This window comes from Argopecten irradians, unplaced genomic scaffold, assembly GCF_041381155.1.
Source record: "Argopecten irradians isolate NY unplaced genomic scaffold, Ai_NY scaffold_0343, whole genome shotgun sequence".
In the NCBI taxonomy this organism is placed as follows: Eukaryota; Metazoa; Mollusca; class Bivalvia; order Pectinida; family Pectinidae; genus Argopecten; species Argopecten irradians.
Genome location: NW_027187810.1, coordinates 25,141 through 46,976, shown reverse-complemented (window position 1 = coordinate 46,976; position 21,836 = coordinate 25,141). Strand labels below are relative to the sequence as shown.

Here is a 21,836-nt window from a genome sequence, read left to right as displayed (position 1 = left end):
GTCCTAGAGGAACCTACATTTGAAATTTGGGAAAGATCCCTTCAGTACTTCTGAGAAATAGCGATAACAAGAATTGTAAACGGACGGACGGAAGGACGGACCACGGACAACAAACGATTTATATAGCTCACCATCTGATGATGGTGGGCTAAAATCCTACATGTATAAAATGACACCGTAATGGTATTATGAGGAACTTACCAGACAATCATAATATTTGATTCACTAAAAATGTTGCATGTAATCACTATTTGGGATACTTACAATATTGTATACGCATACGTATAAGGATATGTAATTGAAGGGGCGATCATTAATTGTAAAAAAAAAATATATATATATATAATTAAACTTATATTATCAAAATTTATTTTGATTGGATTTGATAGTTTGTGAATATCTTAGCGTGTATTTTGAAATAACATAGAATGCACAATCATTGCATGCTTTTATACCACCTTAAAGTAATGGAAATTTACGCTTGCCATCTGTGTTGTTCGTCGAGTTGGCGGGAAATTTGCACGTGCCAGGCATGCTAGGAGTACAAGTACGGCTATACACGTGTCGCTGCTACCGGTGGTCGACTGAGGTAGCGGCGAGTACACGTGGTATTTTTATTTTTTAGTTGTGACGATTTTTGAAGAAAGGACAATTTTCTTTTGTGTTCATGTAAAATAGTAATCACCGACGGTATGTCAGAATTATCAGTATGAGATTGCCATTGAATCCTATTAACCAATTTTCCATGACTGAACCCCAGGGGCCTTAGGGGCGGGGTCAAAAGGGGTCAAATAGGCTATATCTTCAAAAATCTTCTTCTGAAATTCTGGAAATGGTAGAATCACATACTCTTCATAGATTAAAAGGTCTTGAGGTCCTTTACCAAAATTGTGAATTATATGACCCTGGGGTCTCACGTTTCCCCCTGGGGAAGGGGTCAAGTTTACTATAGTTTATATAGTGAAAACACATTTATGAGCATTTTTTGCTCAATTTTAATACGAAATGAGTCAAACTTGTTTAGAATTATAAGCATGAGATAACATTTTAATATCCTGGTCAACCCCCTCGGGGCAGAGGGGCGGGGCCGAAAGGGGCAAATAGGCTAAAACTTTAAAAATCTTCTTCTTAAATACTGGAAATGGTAGAATCAAATACTCTTCATAGATGGACAGGTCTTAAGGTGTTTTATGAAAATTGTGAATTATATGACCCTTGGGTCTCAGGTTTCCCCCTAGGGAGGGGGTTAAGTTTACTACATATAAGTTTTTATATGGAAAACACATTTTTGAGCATTATTTAGTCATTATAATAGGAAATTCGTCAATTGTAGTCAGAATTATCTCTATGTGATGGCCATTGAATCTTATTACCAAATTTTCCATGACTGATCCCCAGGGGCCTTAGGGGCGGTCCCAAAACCGGTCAAATAGGCTAAAACTTCAAAAATCTTCTTCTGAAATTCTGGAACTGGTAGAACCTGAGATAGCATTTAACATCATATCCATATTGGTCCTGGCCGACCCCCAGGGGCGAGAGGGGTGGGGCCAAAAGGGGTCAAAATGGATAACATTTCAAAAATCTTTCTCCTGAATTCAATGATTTGATGGAACCAAATAATCTTCATAGATTAAAAATTTATAAAATCACTGACTGACTTCAAGGGCCTGATGGGCCAATATATATTTATAGTGTTTATATGCATGTCTTTGTTTCATTCTGTGTCTGAATTCAGGTGACCGCTAAGGCCCATGGGCCTCTTGTTATTTTTTAGTTGTGACGATTTTTGAAGAAAGGACAATTTTCTTTTGTGTTCATGTAAAATAGTAATCACCGACGGTATGTCCATGTATAAGTATATTTATAATTTATACAATATTATACTATGTAGATGTATTTATCATTGGTGTTTTGGTAATAAACAAGACAGTCAGTGCCTCTGTAGCCGTGAAAATACATTTCATGTGTTTGAATTATTAATACGATTGCACATGCCTGTTGTTCAATCCTTTTTCAAATATTTTTTTTTTGAAATAGAATTTGTTGGAAAACTTATAATCCGTCTTTTCCCTTAAAAATTAATGATGATGATGATGATGATATGAACGCAAAAACAAATCAAAATGGTGATTGTATAAAGTATCAAACCTAACTTTAAGATAAATTTTCAATGTAGTTCAAGCATGATGGAATTTCTCTGTACCCGGATGTGTATATAAAATAAATTACTTTAAAATGCAGAAACGATTTGTAAATAACTCTAGTCCATCATTAGATGAAGAAAATGCGGAAAAAAATCGGATCATATTGGGAATTCTAATTAAAGCTTAGGGACGGATAGACTACATGCAACACATTTCTATATCGTAGGAATCCTTCAAACAAGAATTTTATACGGAGGATGGCCTGCAAACAATGGACGAATGCCCACCTGACTGATGATGGCGTGCTTAAATATGTTCTGTACAAACAATTCCGCTATTAGAGTCTTTAGATAAAATAAACCACATAACGTGTTATGTTTTTTTTAAACATACACGTTTTCTTATTCAATTTTAACAATACATGTGTTATGTACTTACCATTTTTTATATAGTCTTTTCCCGACATATCTCTGTGTCTAGTTTGGTTGTAAAGGTGCGCGGGAGAAAAGGGTGACGTCATTATTTATTTTTTCTTCTATTTTTCTTGTTTCGCTCTTCTTCTTCAAAAACATATGTTGTTTTGCTTCATTTTCGGGCACATTTTTATGTTAAGTATTGAATATCCATGTTATATCAATTTAAAGTAAGTTCTATTCTTTTTATGAAAACGCTTGCCATGATGAAGTAAAACATTTAATTCCATCCTTCTTTTTACAGTATTTAATCATACCGATATGTGGCTTAGTGGATAAGCGTGCCACTAGTGCAAAAGGTCCCTAGTTCGAATCTTCATTTTCGTTATAAAAATTTTATTTTATGCTTAGTAAGTTTTAATGAACACGTGTATGTCTATATGTTCATGCACGACACGTGTATATGTAATATTTGTCGTTATGATTATTATGATACTATCAATCCTCAGGCAACATGAAGTTAGCACCGTATTCGAGATTCGGGATTCGGTGCCAGCACCCTAATCGTTATCAAAAAATGAGCAAATAAATAACAATTTCAAAAAATTAAAAATCAGATCAAAACATAACTTTACGACCTCAAAAAAACCACTTAAAAACCTCGATAAATTGTTTTGAGCTTGAATAACGAATCCGGTGTCAGCACTGTATTGGAGAGACTGTATTCGGGATTCATTTAACGAATCCGGTGCCAGCAGCGTATTTTTATTTAGTATAATGTATAAAGACAAATATATCATTGTGATGGATAATAATGCATTTTAAACCATTTCTGATGGTAATTAGTAGCTAGAAATTGAATAAGTAATCAGGGAATCGAATACGTAATCAGGGAATCGAAAAAGAATGGGCCCTTAACGAGCAATTAAAAGGTCAACTAGATTATTGTGATGCATAATAATGCATTTTGAACCATTTCTGATGGTAATTAGTAGCTAGAAATCGCATAAGTAATCAGGGAATCGAATAAGTAATCAGGGAATCGAATAAGTAATGGGCCCTTAACGAGCAATTAAAAGGTCAACTAGATTATTGTAATGCATAATAATGCATTATGAACCATTTCTGATGGTAATTTGTAGCTAGAAATTGAATAAGTAATCAGGGAATCGAATAAGTAATCAGGGAATCGAATAAGTAATGGGCCCTTAACGAGCAATTAAAAGGTCAACTAGATCATTGTGATGCATAATAATGCATTTTGAACCATTTCTGATGGTAATTAGTAGCTAGAAATTGAATAAGTAATCAGGGAATCGAATAAGTAATCAGGGAATCGAATAAGTAATGGGCCCTTAACGAGCAATTAAAAGGTCAACTAGATCATTGTGATGCATAATAATGCATTTTGAACCATTTCTGATGGTAATTAGTAGCTAGAAATTGAATAAGTAATCAGGGAATCGAATAAGTAATCAGGGAATCAAATAAGTAATGGGCCCTTAACAAGTAATTAAAAGGTCAACTAGATCATTGTGATGCATAATAATGCATTTTGAACCATTTCTGATGGTAATTAGTAGCTAGAAATCAAATAAGTAATCGGGAATCGAATAAGTAATCAGGGAATCGAATAAGTAATCAGGGAATCGAATAAGTAATGGGCCCTTAACGAGCAATTAAAAGGTCAACTAGATCATTGTGATGCATAATAATGCATTTTGAACCATTTTGATGGTAATTAGTAGCTAGAAATCGAATAAGTAATCAGGGAATCGAATAAGTAATCAGGGAATCGAATAAGTAATGGGCCCTTAACGAGCAATTAAAAGGTCAACTAGATCATTGTGATGCATAATAATGCATTTTGAACCATTTCTGATGGTAATTAGTAGCTAGAAATCGAATAAGTAATCAGGGAATCGAATAAGTAATCAGGGAATCGAATAAGTAATGGGCCCTTAACGAGCAATTAAAAGGTCAACTAGATCATTGTGATGCATAATAATGCATTTTGAACCATTTCTGATGGTAATTAGTAGCTAGAAATCGAATAAGTAATCAGGGAATCGAATAAGTAATCAGGGAATCGAATAAGTAATGGGCCCTTAACGAGCAATTAAAAGGTCAACTAGATCATTGTGATGCATAATAATGCATTTTGAACCATTTCTGATGGTAATTAGTAGCTAGAAATCGAATAAGTAATCAGGGAATCGAATAAGTAATCAGGGAATCGAATAAGTAATGGGCCCTTAACGAGCAATTAAAAGGTCAACTAGATCATTGTGATGCATAATAATGCATTTTGAACCATTTCTGATGGTAATTAGTAGCTAGAAATTGAATAAGTAATCAGGGAATCGAATAAGTAATCAGGGAATCGAATAAGTAATCAGGGAATCGAATAAGTAATGGGCCCTTAACGAGCAATTAAAAGGTCAACTAGATCATTGTGATGCATAATAATGCATTTTGAACCATTTCTGATGGTAATTAGTAGCTAGAAATCGAATAAGTAATCAGGGAATCGAATAAGTAATCAGGGAATCGAATAAGTAATGGGCCCTTAACGAGCAATTAAAAGGTCAACTAGATCATTGTGATGCATAATAATGCATTTTGAACCATTTCTGATGGTAATTAGTAGCTAGAAATTGAATAAGTAATCAGGGAATCGAATAAGTAATCAGGGAATCGAATAAGTAATGGGCCCTTAACGAGCAATTAAAACGTCAACTAGATCATTGTGATGCATAATAATGCATTTTGAACCATTTCTGATGGTAATTAGTAGCTAGAAATTGAATAAGTAATCAGGGAATTGAATAAGTAATCAGGGAATCGAATAAGTAATGGAATAAGGAACTGGGAACTAGGAATCAACTTCACGGAGGTGATTCTGACAAGTTGCGGTTAAAATGGTAATATGAGGCCGGGGACGGCATGCATCGCTCACCAAGCGAAGTCTTTCACCTATGGGGAATGAAAAGACCAATACTTTTTGTTCTATTTTTTTATATACTTCTGCATCCAAAGTTTCATACAAAGAATCCCCGAAATGATAAGAGATACGCCAATGAACGTGTCACCGTATATTTGTATGCAAAAGAGTTGAAGGTTTGACAGAAGAATTTTTATATTGGTCAAAAATCTAATATGGCCGTCATGACCTCACTTCCAGTTTCAACTTAGGTCAACGTCTCGTTAACGGCTCGACAGATTTCTTTCCTTTTCCATGTTATGGAGAATCAGTAAAGCCCCGGTCACAAGCTACGGTTACAATCCGGCATCAATCGTAGTATTCTGTAATGGTCCGCAGATTTCCCAATAGTAGCCGTTGTCTTCCGTAGTTAAACTTGGAAGTATCAGCTACGTAATTGATAAGGAACAATACGGTTTGGTGCGGATTGTAACGACACAACACGATACAGTTACGTTGCTTTACGGATAGGTCAACCAGAATTGTCAAGGATGATAACGGTAAACTACGTAAAATTACGATAAAATACGGAATATCACGATCTACCAAGTTACCAATACTGTCACAAGATTGGCAAGTTCAAAACTAGCACGATACCTGAAAGGCCTCGAACTTATAGGGCCCATGTAGTGATTTGTCATGGCGTAGAGATGACCAATAAATGGTACCATTATAACACAAAAATACATTGATGCGATCAAAAATGTTCGAGTCGAAAAAAGTGACTGGAGGCAGAGAAAAGGAATGGCTTTTCTGAAGACTCTTCTGTGGTATTTGTGCTTAGATTCCAGTTAAATATACATTTTTATAACACGTACATCCAGAGGCTATATATGTAAGAGGTATTGTGCCGACATTTTTATGATCCCAAACTGAACTTTGCTATTACATTACCTGGCTACAAGAGATGGTTACCACACAATGAACCCAAAAAGTTGCAATATGTACATTGAAGCTAAATAATTTGCAATGGAATAAGAGTTTCCGTATTAATTTGGTGATCTAGATGGCAAAACAAGATGATACCTATATTAATTACAAATATAAAGGGTACATGTACTGGTTCTAACAGCCCTTGCCAATTTCGAATTAAAGTTGTTTAATGTTGGTTCCCAATGTGGTTCTCTGACGATCAGATCGGTAACACCAGAATGAATAGAAGAAGAACATTGAAAATGGATTATTTGCCATTGTTATAACATCCAAAATGGCAAACCACTAGGCTATCTTAACATTATTGGCGACGACGTATTTGGTAGGAAACCTGGCTTCTGAAGTCTTTCTACAGACGGATATCGCTAACGAGTTTTCTAGGGTGAAAGAGGTATGGATAATGTTTAAAATTATGAATGCAATGTTTCTCTCAATAATTAATTAAATCAATTTAAGTAACAGCTCCATCACAGAGCATAGAAAGATGTTTTGGATTGATCGTGAATCATAATTAGAAATGGTTAAATGGGTATATGTGAATGAGATATCTCAATTTTATTGAAACAATCGGTTTAAGAAAACATATGTATTCAATAAGTGGTAAGTACAACCTTACAAACATTTTACATCGAAATTTCCTTTCAGTTATATACACATGTGGAATTATTTTAGTCTTTACTTTCTTAACTGGATATTTTGATGTTCTTTCCCTCGTTTAGATTTCAGTATTGTGTTACTTAAGGGGAACGTTTTTTAATATCAAGTATGTAATTTATTTTCCGTGCACCTTAACAATATGTTTCACTTATGTTGTCAAATTGCCCACAACATTGACTACCCTCAGTATATTCGTGAAGACCCGTAGCATATAGACACACCGTTGCAAAGCCGTATTGGAACCGTATCAAACATTGAAAACTAGCTTTTTCCGGGGCCATCCGTGAAATTAAATCCGTAGTGGCACCGTCGATATGATCCGTGAATGTGTGACCGGGGCATAATGGAACAAACAACTAATGTAACACTTTTTTCTGTAAAACGTCAACTTCCAGTTGGAAATAAAGGTCAAAGTTCAAAAGTTTGAAGCCGTTAAAAGAGTTTAATCTATTTGACTCCTGTGACCGAGAATGAAAATCAAGTTTATTTATTTAAACAAACATGGTAGCCCTTCATCCCAACATGTCACAGACACAATGTCAAGTGTCTGGGAAGTCGTTTAAAGGTTTTGGTCTATTTGACCCGTGACATTGAAATTATGCCAAGTTTATTCATTTTAAACAAACATGGCGTATGCTTCTGGCCCAATATCATGTCTCTAATCTTCTTAGTTATTGACAAGAATTTGTTGAGATGAAAAATGTTCACATTTGGTGGATAACAAACGACAAAGTGTTGTCATACATTTATAACACAAAATACCATAATCATATTCCAACTTACCATATATACAACCGTATAAGCGTTCCCTTTCCTGTTAGCGCGCCACCCCCTTTTTGAGACCTCAATATCACTTACATTGACTTAATAGAGAATGAAATCATGAAAAACCGTGAACATTTCTCTATTTGATTTCTTTTGTGAATTGATAAATGGCTTACAGACAGTGAAATAAATTTGTGAAATGCTATACAGTTAGCCCAAATTTGATCCCATTAAAGGCACAGTCTAAGAGTACATTAAAATTGGTCAGTTCCAATAGAAGTCAAATTACTTGGTTTTACTGTAATATGCTAGAAAATGCAATTGTGGGATATTGTGTTTGAAATGTTCCAACTCCCGCGCTGTTCACCATTAAACATTATGGAAGGACGTCTTCTATGCCGAACCCTCGCTCTTGCTAGTGGAGTAAAGCAACTTTTTTAGATCAACAGAAATTGCTCTTACAGAAGTGTTAGGTACACGCTCCTAACCAAAAACCAATTTCATCAGCTCCTCAGCGGTTATGTATTACATTCATTTAACTTATGCGACATTGCCTCGGATGTGGGTGAAGTGTGTACCCACCTAATCGTATTGCTATACATTTGGAATTTCAATCCTATTAAAAACTTTTAAAATAATGTCTTGGAATTCGGCAATAATTTTTGTTATATGCTTTGTACGGAATGTAGAACAATACATTTATACCATATTTTGCTCCATGGTTATGAAACAGAATTAGCGTCACTGACATTATCCATTTAAGGAACCCATCATTTGTCAATTTTTAACTGCCCTGAGTACTTATTGGGTTGAATACGGTATATATGCAAGAAATAGTTCATTCAATAGAAATCATATCTTATAACAAAGATTTATGCGAAATCTTCTTATCAAATCATGTTACTAATCATCCCAGAGTGACTCATCGCACATTGTTTCTGTATATGGTACACAATTAAAAAGTTTACATCCAGTACACTCCTCAAAAGTTTGCACCTTATAGAAAACATAGAATAAGACAAAATACACCAAAAATAAGAACGGTCCACCAAAACAGAGAAGAAGGATGCGGCAATGCTTCTGCTGTTTCTTAAAGGACAAAAAAGGAAGGAAGAATACGGAGCAAAAAAAGCCCAAGAGGAACCCAGATATGATACTGTAGTTATCAACATAAGGCAGAGTTCCACACATCAAGAAGATGATCAGAAGTGCACAAATCTTGGTCATTTCCACAGCAGGGTTTCGGACAAGGTGCCAGTAGTGTAAGAGTTCCGCTGTGATTAAGCCAGCCATTCCAAACACTGTCGCTGTGCTGCCTACATGTGGTATATAGGGGCTGAATATAGCAGCTGTCTGAAAAACAACACAGAAATGAAATATTAGATTCTTTACGCCATTCTATGCACTATTTCACCCAAAGTTACTATATTTCAAGTCGGTTTAATGTAATCAATAAGGCTTTAGAAGAGAAAATGGAAGAACACAAATATGGCTTTCCAATGATGTTGGACTGATGAGATACTGATATCCTCTCAGCTTGGAGGAACTTATTAAAGGTGTCAATTATAAAGCAAAATTTTACTTGTGTGTTGCAAATAAGACAGTTTGCAATCATTTGAATAAAAAGAAATGAATTCTATAAAAATTTCTGAAAGACAATCATTGTGAACATGGTGAAAAGTCTATTTGCACCTATACTATCTTTATTTTGTCAGTGGTTAATTATTAAGGGCACTGTAAACTTTCAGTAGATCAGATAACTCCATGTGAAAGTCCACATAAGATTATGATATATAATCTCCAGTCAGAGTCCAATGTCAATGTGGTCAGTTTATTTATTTTGGAACATCGGGGTTAAAAATAACTGAGATATCACACCTGGAATGTCCCTTAGTTTAGAGAAAAGATAATTGATTTTGATAGTCTGATACCATTGGTCAATGGAGCATCAATCATACTTGTCTTACCTGGATATTATACATCAAATTGCCTCCAATGAAAAGGCAGCTTTTGATGTAATGATAACTTAAAGGACAGATATAACCAGTAGACCTGGTATATTAATCTGCAATCTTTATCAACAAAGTGATATTTATGAACCATGCCATCTTGATATGGTTTATTTCTATGTCCTATAACATTAAGGATGTTAAGGACTGGTAGGTTTAGATAGTTAACGAAAGCCAGAGAAAAACCACAGACCAGCGGTCAGTGTCTGGCAAACTTCATCACATGGGATTTGAATTTATGACTCAGAAGTGGAGTGCTTGTGGTAATATGTTGTTACATCTTAACTGCTATCCCGATTGCCACCTTGCAGTAAGGTCAAGATCTAAATGAAATAGTAATTTTTGTTTTAAGCTTGAACAGTATTTATACTATTTTTCACCATATTGCAATGACTTTCCACCAGGGAAACAAAACCTGTAGACACTGTAACTATCAGACATACCAGCAATCCACCTAACCCTGTCATAAAATACAAAATTGTGAGTCGAAGCCAGCCAAGGGTCCTTTCAATCTTCCGGAAAAGCAGAAGCTGTGCAAGGCTCACAAGGACAGCGTGAATCACTCCATGGTGATAGACTAGAGCTAGGGGAAGTCTCCACCATTGAACAGGTTGCCTTGGCAGCCAAGGTCGCGTAGTGTCAGCTTCCAGGCCTCCCATCCCACACACTGAACTCAGGCAGTTCACCTTCAAGAAATTAAGTAAAACCCGTCTATAAAGATCATCAACAACTCTGCCTTCAACCCCATTCTCTTTACCACACGAACACTTACTCAAGTCCGGACATTACAATTTTCTCTTAACAATTACTTGAATGAATATGAGACAACAGCTTAAATTTTTCTTACTTTGTTTCGATTAGTGTTGGTTATCAAAGTTTTGGTTTTCCTTGAAGAAATTATTTATCTTAAAAAGAACAGAATTATTTTATATATTCTCACACACATAAACAAGTAATCAATTACCATTAATAGTAATAATAACTATTATATATAATCTTAACCCATCCTTGATACTCCAGGGGTTACTTTCATCACTGCCATTACATCCACCCTTTGACAATCTCATAGTAAAACTGGAGGCTCTCTGTGTGAGAACAATTGAGACAGATAGTTTGGTCCATCAAAAGAATCGAATAGCGGTACACTGAACTTTGAAGTTGGGATTAATTCAGTCTGTATAATCTTCAAAGGAAGTCTCTGTAGGCCTAGATACTGGCTTGTGATTGCATGGTAAGTTTATCTCCTGAACTGTCTTTAGTTTTGCTATGATACATTCCAGGACATATTGATAGTGATAGTAACCCCTGGTGTATCAAAGATGATCTTGACCATGCAATGTTACCTGGCTGCAGTGCTCTGGCCCATTCACATAAAAGGTGCCCTGCAGAAACTGACAGTGTTCATGTGACAGTAGCTGACACTGTCCTTTGATTCCTGTACAACACGGTTTTAACACATGGGCCACAGAATTCTGTCCTGAAGGCCGACTACCACACACAACGCCTTCTTTCCAAACCCCTACTGCTGGAAAAGTATAATGTACACTAGTTAAATCAATAAATGTCTAAAATCTAAAAGGTTTTGTATTCTGCATTTATAGTCCTGATAAATGTAGTAGGATCATTGACATTAAATCAATCTGGTTTAGAATATGACCTTCAAAATGAGATATACTGTAATAATTAAAGAGAATTCAATTTGCTTAAAGTTTTTACGTGCCATATTTTTCATACTCTCAAATCAAGATGAGCTTTTAAGTTATTCATCATCATCAAAAATTACTTTTTGAAAAAACAACAGTACTTTTAAAACAAACAAACAGGTTCATTGTTTCATTTCTGAAGGAATTTTAATATATTAACCTCTAAATCCCCTATTGGGCCCCACCCCCTCCTGCCCCCAGGGGTCAGAGCCAAAATTTATACAAGGGTCTGTTCCCATTCTTCCAAGGATGTTTATGGCCAAATTTTGGTTACAATCCAAACAAAACTCTAGGACAAGAAGTGATTTTATAGGATTTACCTCTATTTTCCCTATTGGGCCCCACCCGTCCTGCCCTCGTGGGGCCAGAGTCAAATATTTAATACGACTTCTGTTCCCCTTCCCCCAAGGATGTTTGTTGCCAAATTTGGTTACAAAACCATGCAGAACTCTATGACAAGTAGTGATTTAAAGGATTTACCTCTATTACCCCATTGGGCCCCGCCCCTCCTGCCCCCGGGGGTCAGAGCAAAACTTTATACAAGTTCTGTTTCCCCTTCCCCCAAGGATGTTTGGTGGCCAAATTTAGTTTACATTCCATTCAGAACTCTATGACAAGTAGCGATTTAAAGGATTTACCTCTATTTCCCCTATTGGGGGGCCCCGCCCCTCCTGCCCCCGGATGATCAGAGCCAAATTTTTATACAAGTTCTGTGGGGGGGGGGGGGGGGGGGGTGGGGTGGGGGGGGGGGGGGGGGCCCCTTCCCCCAAGGATGTTTGTGGCCAAATTTAGTTATACATTCCATTCAGAACTCTATGACAAGTAGAGATTTAAAGGATTTACCTCTATTTCCCCTATTGCGCCCTGCCCCTCCTGCCCCCGGGGAACCAGAGTCAAAATTTTTATACGACTTCTAGTTCCCCTTCCCCCCAAGGATGTTTGTGGCCAAATTTAGTTACATTCCATTCAGAACTCTATGACTAGTAGCGATTTAAAGGATTTACCTTCTATTTCCCCTATTGGGCCCCGCCCCTCCTGCCCCCAGGGGAACCAGAGTCAAAATTTATACAAGTTCTGTTCCCCTCCCCCAAGGATGTTTGTGGCCGAATTTGGTTACAATTCATGTAGAACGTCTCTATGACAAGTAGCGATTTAAAGGATTTACCTCTATTACCCCTATGGGGCCCCGCCCCTCCTGCCCCCGGGGAACCAGAGCCAAAATTTATACAAGTTCTGTTCCCCTTCCCCCAAGGATGTTTGTGGCCAAATTTAGTTACATTCCATTCAGAACTCTATGACTAGTAGCGATTTAAAGGATTTACCGTCTATTTCCCCGATTTGGTGGGGCCCCGCCCCTCCTGACCCCCAGTGGAATCTAAGAGTCTAAATATTTTACTAACAAGTGGTTCTGTTCCCCGTCCCCCCAAGGATGTTTTTGGCCGAATTTGGGTTTACAGTCATGTAGAACGCTATGGAACTAGTAGCGATTTCAAAGATTTTAACCTCTATTACCCCTGATTGGGCCGCACGCCCTCCTGACGCCTCGGGGGTCAGAAGCCAAAATTTTTAGACAAGTTCTGTTTCCCCTTCCCCAAAGGATGGTCTGTGTCCCCCCCCCCCTCCACCCCCGCCAAATATTGGTTACATTCCAATTCAGAGCGCTAGAGATAGGGTAGCGATTTAAAAGGATATTACCCTCTATAACCCCTATTGTGGGCCTCCGCCCCTTCTGCCACCGGGGTATCAAAAGGCAAAATTTATTACAAGTTCTGTTCCCCTTCCCCCAAGGAATGTTTCTGGCCAAATTTGGTTACAATCCCATGCAGAACTCTAGGACAAGTAGCGATTTATAGGATTTACCTCTATTACCCCTATTGGGCCCCGCCCATCCTGCCCCCTGGGGGCAGAGCCAAAATTTATACAAGTTCTGTTCCCCCTTCCCCCAAGGATGTTTTCTGGCCAAATTTGGTTTACAATCCATGCAGAATTCTAGGACAAGTAGCGATTTATAGGATTTACCTCTATTTACCCCTATTGGGCCCCTCCCCGCTCCTCCTGCCCCCTGGGGGTCAGAGCCAAAAATTAATACAAGTTCTGTTCCCCTTCCCCCAAAGGATGTTTCTGGCCAAATTTGGTTACAATCCATCCCAGAACTCTATGGACTAGTAGCGATTTAAAGGAAATGTTTGACGGACGGACGACGGACGACGGACCGACGGACGGGACGGACGGACGGACGGACGGACGGACGACGGACGCCGCGCCATGACATAAGCTCACCGGCCCTTCGGGCCAGGTGAGCTAAAAATACAAATTAATAAAATAGATCGAAATATAATAACTTTAGAAATTCCTTTACTTTTACCGTATGTTATGTATAGTTTTTACCATAATATTTTTTTCTTCTACCCGTATTCACCGTAATTAGCACCCAGGGTAGATAAATAATTATAACAAACTGGGGTGCGTTACTAATTAGTTGTGGGCGGAAAAAGTCATTGTTAAATCCATGGAATTGGGACATTTATACAACTTCAACTTTTCTTCAGAAAAAGGGAGGGGTAAATACTGTATCATAAATAACTACTTCTCGTTGAGTGACATGTGTGATTATCCTATAGTTTTCTGCCTGACCAGAGTGAGTTACAGTTCAATACAGTGCTAAATGGTTTAATCCCAAAAGGTTTACTACAGTAAAAAATGCCATTCTATATACAGGGTGTAATAGAAAGTGCTTTTACCATTGGGTGGTTATCACAGCACACTCTGATTGGGTAGTGGTGCTCCTGCTACAGTTTCTACTGGCCACTTCACAACAGCCGAGTGTGCTTAGTTTTAACTGTATCCGTCTTTACTTATTCCTATCTGGATAACCAATGTCCTCTCTCATACACGGGGCTTACAGAGCTCCATATACTTGGTTTAACAGATTTCATTTATACTAAATCTGATGTCCTTTACTATTTCAAAATTTATTGTGCAAGATTTGTTTTAAAAAGTATTTAAAAGATTTATATTTATACCTGTTATTAAGTAAGCTACCTTATTTTGTCCCAATAAGTTAAATTTTCAAAATATCAAAAATTCTCTATAGTAGGTATTAATTATATTGCCAGGCCCCATCTTGGTATCTGACTCTGCACAGTGGTTAAGGAAGTGGGATTTTAAAGCCAGAGTACCCAGACCTTACAACTGCCTCACATAGGATTTGATACTTACATGAAGATCAATTTATGAGATGGAGGGCAAGTGGTCATATGCGGAATACCTTTCACCTTGGCTATAAAAGAATCGTATTGTTAGGTTTCTCTTACTGATTAAATATTGATCTGCAGTCCTATCCATACATTTGGAGGGATCCATATTGTGGACCATTTCTATGCCCATGAAAGTCCTCTACACCCCCTGAAAAACAGCTCCAGCTTCGGCTCCAACCCTATATGTGTCAGCTTGCCCAGTATACCAGTCACCAATCGACCCGATTATCCAAGGTGCATCTAAACAGATAAAAATCAGGAGGGGGAGGGGGTTACTAATTTTTTTGATTTTTTGCTTTTATGTTGTTTGCAAGCACTAATGAAGCCATTCAAACGTAACAACCACAAATTCTTGACGCTGGTAAATGAGTACATATTTGTTTCGTGACAGTCGAGAACATTCAGCCCTGTTGTAATATAATACATCTCAATCGATGAGCGACATTGTCAATGGGTAAATGGCAGGTTTAAAAGAAAACCTCATTGTCTAAAAAATGTTTTACTCAAGTTTTGCCTCAGGGCCCAACTTTATGTGTGCTCTTCCAAACCATTATTGATCCATAATAGGTTCTCAGAAGAGCTACTAAATTAGATACTGAAGTTAGAAATGGAGTGCAACTTCAAGTTACCTATGGGGTTTGTTAAGCCTTGCATTCAAAAGGAAGACCTAGCACATCGTATGAATATTCTATGTATAGAGATGGTGGAAAACTATACAGTGGGGATGAGATGTAATTGAAGAGTGTCCTATGCTCACGGAAAAGAAAGTTGCGAACCTTGATGTCGTATTACTCATGACTGGCCACTCCCTTCTAGTCTACAGAAACAGTTTTTCTTAAGGATTCAAGACGGCCACTCCAGCATCTACGCCTTGCGTGTCCTTAAGATTTTTGGTAGAATGCTGCAAAATGACAGTTGATTCGTGCCTCCGCATCATCAGAAATAAATTTAATCAAACCAGTCAAACATAAAACAAACCAAAAATGACGTAACCAAACTCTTATCCTTAATATCTCTAAAGGGTAACATGCATTGCCACAATCTGCAAGTTAGGCCCTCTAAAACTGTACGTTTATTCAGCAAGTTTCTTTTATGAGACAACTTAGCACCTACTTTTGAGTCTGAAAATAAGTATTTTTAAAATGAATGTCAGTTTATTTTTCAACAAACAAAAATAAGAATGAAGGAACCATATATTCACATTAGTTTATCATAGTGGGGAATATCACTAAGAGTTTAAAATCTTGCGATCACAAAAGTAGAGTTTGTAACATTTCTCACATTATAGGACAACCAGTTGATGAGTTCTAATCACTTTGTTGGGGTCTGATTTGCGAGTCACACTCATAAAGTGTCATAGTCAAGTCTTCCTTAGCAATCGTGCAAGTACACACCACTTGGTTTTTCCAACTCAAAGCTGAAAAAACAAACATGTAATACAACAACAATGAATCAAGAAGAACTTCATCTTTCTGCTGAGTTATTTTATGTGATTAATGAGTTGATGAGGGCGATCGGTGGGGTATCGATCAGGTACATCATTAGAGTCCGTGGGTTTAGGACAATTTACTAATTATCGATTTTATAATCGGATACTATTTATAGAAAGCTCTCCTGTATTTATATATTTTCACCTTTTAGTTTTTCTGAAGAATTTTAGAAAGATATCCACTGAACCAACAGTCATGAAGAAGTATATTTTTTTATTCAAATTCTTGAGTATCTATGATGTTTGAAAATATTTTGATATGTGATTTTGCACCTGATATATAACATAATAAAGGTTTCAGAACAGTATACATATAAGCATGAGTTATCTCCCATTTTAATAATCGATTATTACCTTTCATAATCGATAGTCTTTGGAAAAACCATAATCGATCGATCATCGATTAAAATCGAGAATCGGTCCAACACTAGGATTAATGTAGTGAAACATTTACATTTTTACCATTAATATCAAATGTACATCAGATATACTGATACATAATGAAATTTTTGTTTGTTTTTTTTTATTTGGTCCTGCTTTATGCATAATTAGCACATATACCGATGCAAAGCTCACATTTTTAACTCTGCTTCAAATCAAAATTGATCATTTGTAGCTAAATTTACTAAAAAGAAAGATTATTGCAGCTACCTTCTAACAAATCTTTTTCTTATTGATATTCAACCTCTAATCTTAGTCATCTTTGTCAATAATTCTTTTTACTGCAGGACACTGAAATTAGAAGTGATTGTATCCATGCAAATATACTACAAAAAGTTAAAAACAAAAATATATATACCAGTAAGGTTTGGAAAGATTTTGCCACACAAAAATATAATAGGTGTCAATAGATTATCTACGAAGTTTAATTACTGATAAAAATCTAATGTACCTCTGCATACAGTTTAAAATGTTTGTAGCCCTCATTTCCATATGCTAAGTCCTTCAGGGACAGCTTTTCCTCAGATTCCTGAAAAGGTTAAGGCATAACAAAATTGCCAGTAGTGACAAGTTAACCAAAATCAAAATTTAGTCGAGTAAACCAAAATCAAAATTTTGTCAAGAATCATTCCTGGTATTGTATCTTCAAGCATTCATTCAATTGTTCAACGTAATCATAGCTATTTGTAATATTATTATTTCATTGTGTTAAAGATGCTCCACCGCTGACAATTGGTATTTTTTCACTATCAAAAACAGGAGCAAACGATTTAGTATTTTTCTTCAGTTACAAAAGTTAACTTTACACCATTACCACCATTGAAATGTTTGAGCTTCTAATTTTATTTAAATTAAAAATATAAAAAATATTTAATTGCATCCCGAAAAAAACTTCCGTGGAAACTATATACTATATGGAATGAAGTACTGATTAACCCATGCACCAAAGGCAAAATGAATTATTTTATTATTATTTTTTTGTGTTAATTAGCCATATATACATGCTTAAAACACCAATTTTTGTTCAAATGATGAATAAATCATTTATGTTCTGTCGCGGCTGGAGCATCTTTAACCTAAACGATTATATTTCTCCAATTTAATAATTTTTCAATTAATTAATAAGTAAATACTCCCAGTCGTTTTTCATATTTTCAATGACATAAGCAATTTTCAGGTAGTTTCATAATATCAATAATTTCAAAATAATTTCTAGGTAAACTAATCAATCTTTTACCTAGAAAATGAAATGCTCTTTAAATGTATAATAGTTACATGTATACAAATGTAGTTAAATTACCCAGGGGTTTTTAATGTTTATCAAAAATAGATTACCTCCCTCTCATCATCCTTGGCATGAACTATGTTCTCTTGACTTTGGCTATGTTTACTATCAACATCATTGTTGACCTCAAGATCTTTCTTCTCCTCCAAATCGCTCTTCCCAAAAATGTTAGATTCTGTGTTAATAGAATCAAATTCATTATTGATATCCTTAACAGAAATTCTAAGAACTGTTGTACTTTTACCAGATGGTTTTCTTCCTTCATGTGAAATTTGATTGTCTGCGTTGGTACTGTCCTCCTGAATCCTTTTGATATCAGTAGTTGACAAGGCCTTTTCAATCCTTGCAAAGCCATTTCCAACATATGCTTCGATGCTTTCAACAACCGTATTAGTTTTTTCAATCACTTGAGTTTGGCTGTTTCCATCTTTTTGTGACTGTTCCTTTTCTTCCATTTTCAACTCAGCTTCAGCACCTTCTGTTTGGTGTTTGAAAGTTATTTCACTATCTACAGCAATAAAAATATCCTTTTCATTTGTAGAATCCTCTGTAGAATCAGCAATATCATTTCCTGATGGTTCGTTATCTTTGATAGTACTTTCTGTAACAGAATAAAAATCATAAATATTTTGACAGAAATTCTGCATATATCAATACATGTACTTTTATATATAGCTTTTCTTTTTTCTTTTCTTCTTTTAAAACTTCAATTTTTTCATGTATATAAAACATATTACCTGTTTTTCTCAATTAAGCTTAATGACTTTGTATTCATAAAAATAACATCATCAATATCAAATCAGAAAATAAATGCATATTTTTTCAAGAACTTTGATTTTGGCTGATACCTTCTGTGTGTAACTGTTGTGTTTCTCCAGTCTTCAAATCTTCACTATTTGTTTGTGTTTTGAATGATACCTCACTACCTTTGTCATCTGAAATATCTTGGTCTTTAGAGTCACCTACTGGAGGATCTACTGTTCCTGCATCCACGTCACTTTCAGAGGAATTACCTGCTTTCATTACCTTGTCATCATGTTTCTCTGGTTCCTCTTTCTGTCCAGAAGGGCAATCCTGACCATTAGCAGAACAATTGGTATTGGTAGGACTGTTTGTACACTTTCCAAAATCATCTGTTTCATTCTCACTGGTATCCTTCTTATCCTGGACCACAGCCTCTGTGTTTTTCTTCAATATTTTATCATAATTTTCAGCCTTTGTCGTGGGATGATCAGATACTGCATTTTTTTCATCAGGAAAACATTGAAAGGAATTTCCATTGGCAGAATTATTTATAGAAAGAATAACATCCTGCATATTTGGAACATTACTTTCCTGGGAAATATCATCTATTGCATTCATTTTAATATTAACATCTTCTGTTTTATTATATGTCACTATCTTGTTGTTGTTTTCAGCAACCTTATCTTCAGTTTTATCAGAGAAGTGGTGACATATCTTCCCACGAGATTCTACATTCTTTGTATAAGCTTTTTCCTTTTCTTCCTTATCAAGTGTCTGTTTAGTTCTGTTAAATATGTCTGACTCTTGTAATATCATGTTCTGTAGTGCATCTTGTAAACAGTTCACCATTTCTTCATTGGGTTGTGTTACTCTGGCAGAAAATATGCTTGAAATCATTGCCCAGCTATCAGAATGCTGAAAAATGAATGTATCACTAACAATTAAATGAAAATGCATTTTTATCCAAGCTGGGAATCTAATTTGAGAAGTAAAGTTGTTTTATTTTTGTATAGCTAGTTGTGGACGAAACAAATAGTTTAACTCTTTCTATAATCTGAGTCTAAAAAGTGATATCTTTAGCACCTGTATAAAGATAAAATTTAAACAGCATTCTTCACCAAGAATAGACATTAAAATAAGTTATTAAATACAATGAATAAAACCATGCCCATCGTTCTAAAAGCACGACTTTGGCTGTTATGGCTAATTAGGGGATCTAAAACAGCACTTACATATATATATAGACCATATTTATTAGCTATTATTTTTTTTATTTTGAATTACCTCCTTTTATATATCACAAACTAAAGTATCTAGTTTTGGCTATTTTATTACAAATATATATAAATAAATAAATTCCCTTTCACCCCTGTTCTGAATTTCAAGCAAGTCCATATTTCCAGATTTTCACTGATAATAGGAGGTGAAAGGGCTACATATATAAGCAATTTCAGGCAAGCACAGCTTTACAATCTAAGGCAAACACAGCTTCACCAGCAAGCAAAATCAACCATCAACAGGTCACATCATACATTACATACAGCTAGCAGAATTATCTAACATGCACTCATGCAAGTTATGCAATTTAACTGAGCATGATTAAATAATTATGTAGAAAATGCATATTTATCACCTATAAATGTAACAGATACAATGAAAATATTGATTACTACATGTATATGTATATATATATATATATATATATATATATAAAGCCACATAACATAGCCAAAATTAGAAATTTAGGGTGGGTAGGGAGGGTTTTGAGCGGTCTTTCTGCATCGGGACAATCTGAGAGAATGAATTCTTGGGCTATCACACCTGCCTATGACCAATGGGCAGCGTACATATGGAATAAGAGGTGAAAGTTCACCGAGAAGGTAGCTAGGGCGAGATTGACAGGTGAGCAGTATTCATGCACAGGTGGGCAGTGATTGATATATATACAGAAGTTAATTAGTAATTTGAAACAAAATTTATACATAACCAGTTAATATTTAAGGCCCAGTACCTTTCTGGAGCAAAATTTAAAGGTTACTTAAAAACATTGATAACATTAGAAAATATATATCGATGGCCTAAGTTGAGGTTAAAACACCAAACATGTGAAAGGTTTCCTGCGTAATCTGTGATAACAATCATGATTCCATTTCGCTGTTTTGCCGTCTGGCGCAATGATAGTCAATACCGTACACAGTATTTAAGCGATGCAGGAAACATAGGACGACTCGCATTATGAAAATTAACATTTTATCTATTTTTATTAAATTGTTTTTAAGGCGATAATAAGTGTAGTATTAGGCCTAACGGTAGGCTACTTCTAATAATATCTAACTTTTGTGAGTCAATCAATTATCGATGTCGTTTCACATTTCCGTTTTAGAAATCAAAAGCCGTTTTGGAAATACCATTTAAACATTTCATATTTTAATTTTGTATTACCGGTAGGCACGAAGGGAAATATGTCAAATTTATTTTTTAGGAAATCAAACATTGGATCCCATCAACTTTTTTAAAAGTGACAGTCTAACTCAGTCAAAAGGAAAGTCAAACCCAAAACAGCATCAAGATTGAAGAATGGTGTACCAAATTGAGGTCTTTGACTGATTTTCTCAGGTACGTATCCTACATTGTAAATGTGTATTAATTACCATCTTATGCAGACGACGCATTTCTCCTTTAACGTATTATTTTTAGCACAAAATAGTCGATAAATTTGAAGTATTTTAATTTGAAAACACAATCAGATGAATTATTTTCATATAGACTGATTAAGTTTTAACAAATAAAAGATTTGAAAACAACTGTAATTATCATTCTCTTGAGTAAGAAAGGAATTAAAGAAGAAAGATTTAACAGCAGTTATCATATTTTTAGCCTTATGGAACTCTTCAAACTTGGAGATATATTAGTGTCAGACGGAAGTGGGGGGGGGGAGGTTTTTTGAAGAAAAACAGAGCAGAAAAAATACATTAGGGTACTTTGTTTTCAAAATGGCATCAGATGGAGGGGA

General features: G+C 35.7%; 1 protein-coding gene and 1 long non-coding RNA gene across 2 annotated transcripts; both read right to left on the bottom strand.

Moving 5' to 3' along the window:
- Nucleotides 1-7,596: 7,596 nt before the first annotated feature.
- Nucleotides 7,597-11,424, bottom strand: LOC138312504 (uncharacterized). The gene is made up of 3 exons (XR_011206965.1): nucleotides 11,248-11,424; nucleotides 10,348-10,590; nucleotides 7,597-9,248 (listed from the first exon to the last, which is right to left on the bottom strand). It is a non-coding gene; the product is annotated as an uncharacterized lncRNA (long non-coding RNA).
- A 5,812-nt stretch (nucleotides 11,425-17,236) lies between these two features.
- On the bottom strand, nucleotides 17,237-21,502 carry LOC138312502 (protein starmaker-like). Its single transcript, XM_069253352.1, has 4 exons — nucleotides 21,475-21,502; nucleotides 18,928-19,738; nucleotides 18,130-18,680; nucleotides 17,237-17,323 (listed from the first exon to the last, which is right to left on the bottom strand). Exons 1-4 carry the CDS (start codon nucleotides 21,493-21,495, stop codon nucleotides 17,237-17,239), a joined length of 1,470 nt encoding a protein of 489 aa, XP_069109453.1. The 5' UTR covers nucleotides 21,496-21,502.
- Between the last annotated feature and the right edge of the window lie 334 nt (nucleotides 21,503-21,836).

Coding starts and splice junctions, on each gene's coding strand:
- LOC138312502 (XM_069253352.1), bottom strand. CDS start 21,495: ATGCGTCGTCTGCATAAGATG. Junction 19,739..21,474: donor TGCGTCGTCTGCATAAGATG/GTAATTAATACA, acceptor TTCATTTTTCAG/CATTCTGATAGCTGGGCAAT. Junction 18,681..18,927: donor ACAACAGTTACACACAGAAG/GTATCAGCCAAA, acceptor ATTCTGTTACAG/AAAGTACTATCAAAGATAAC.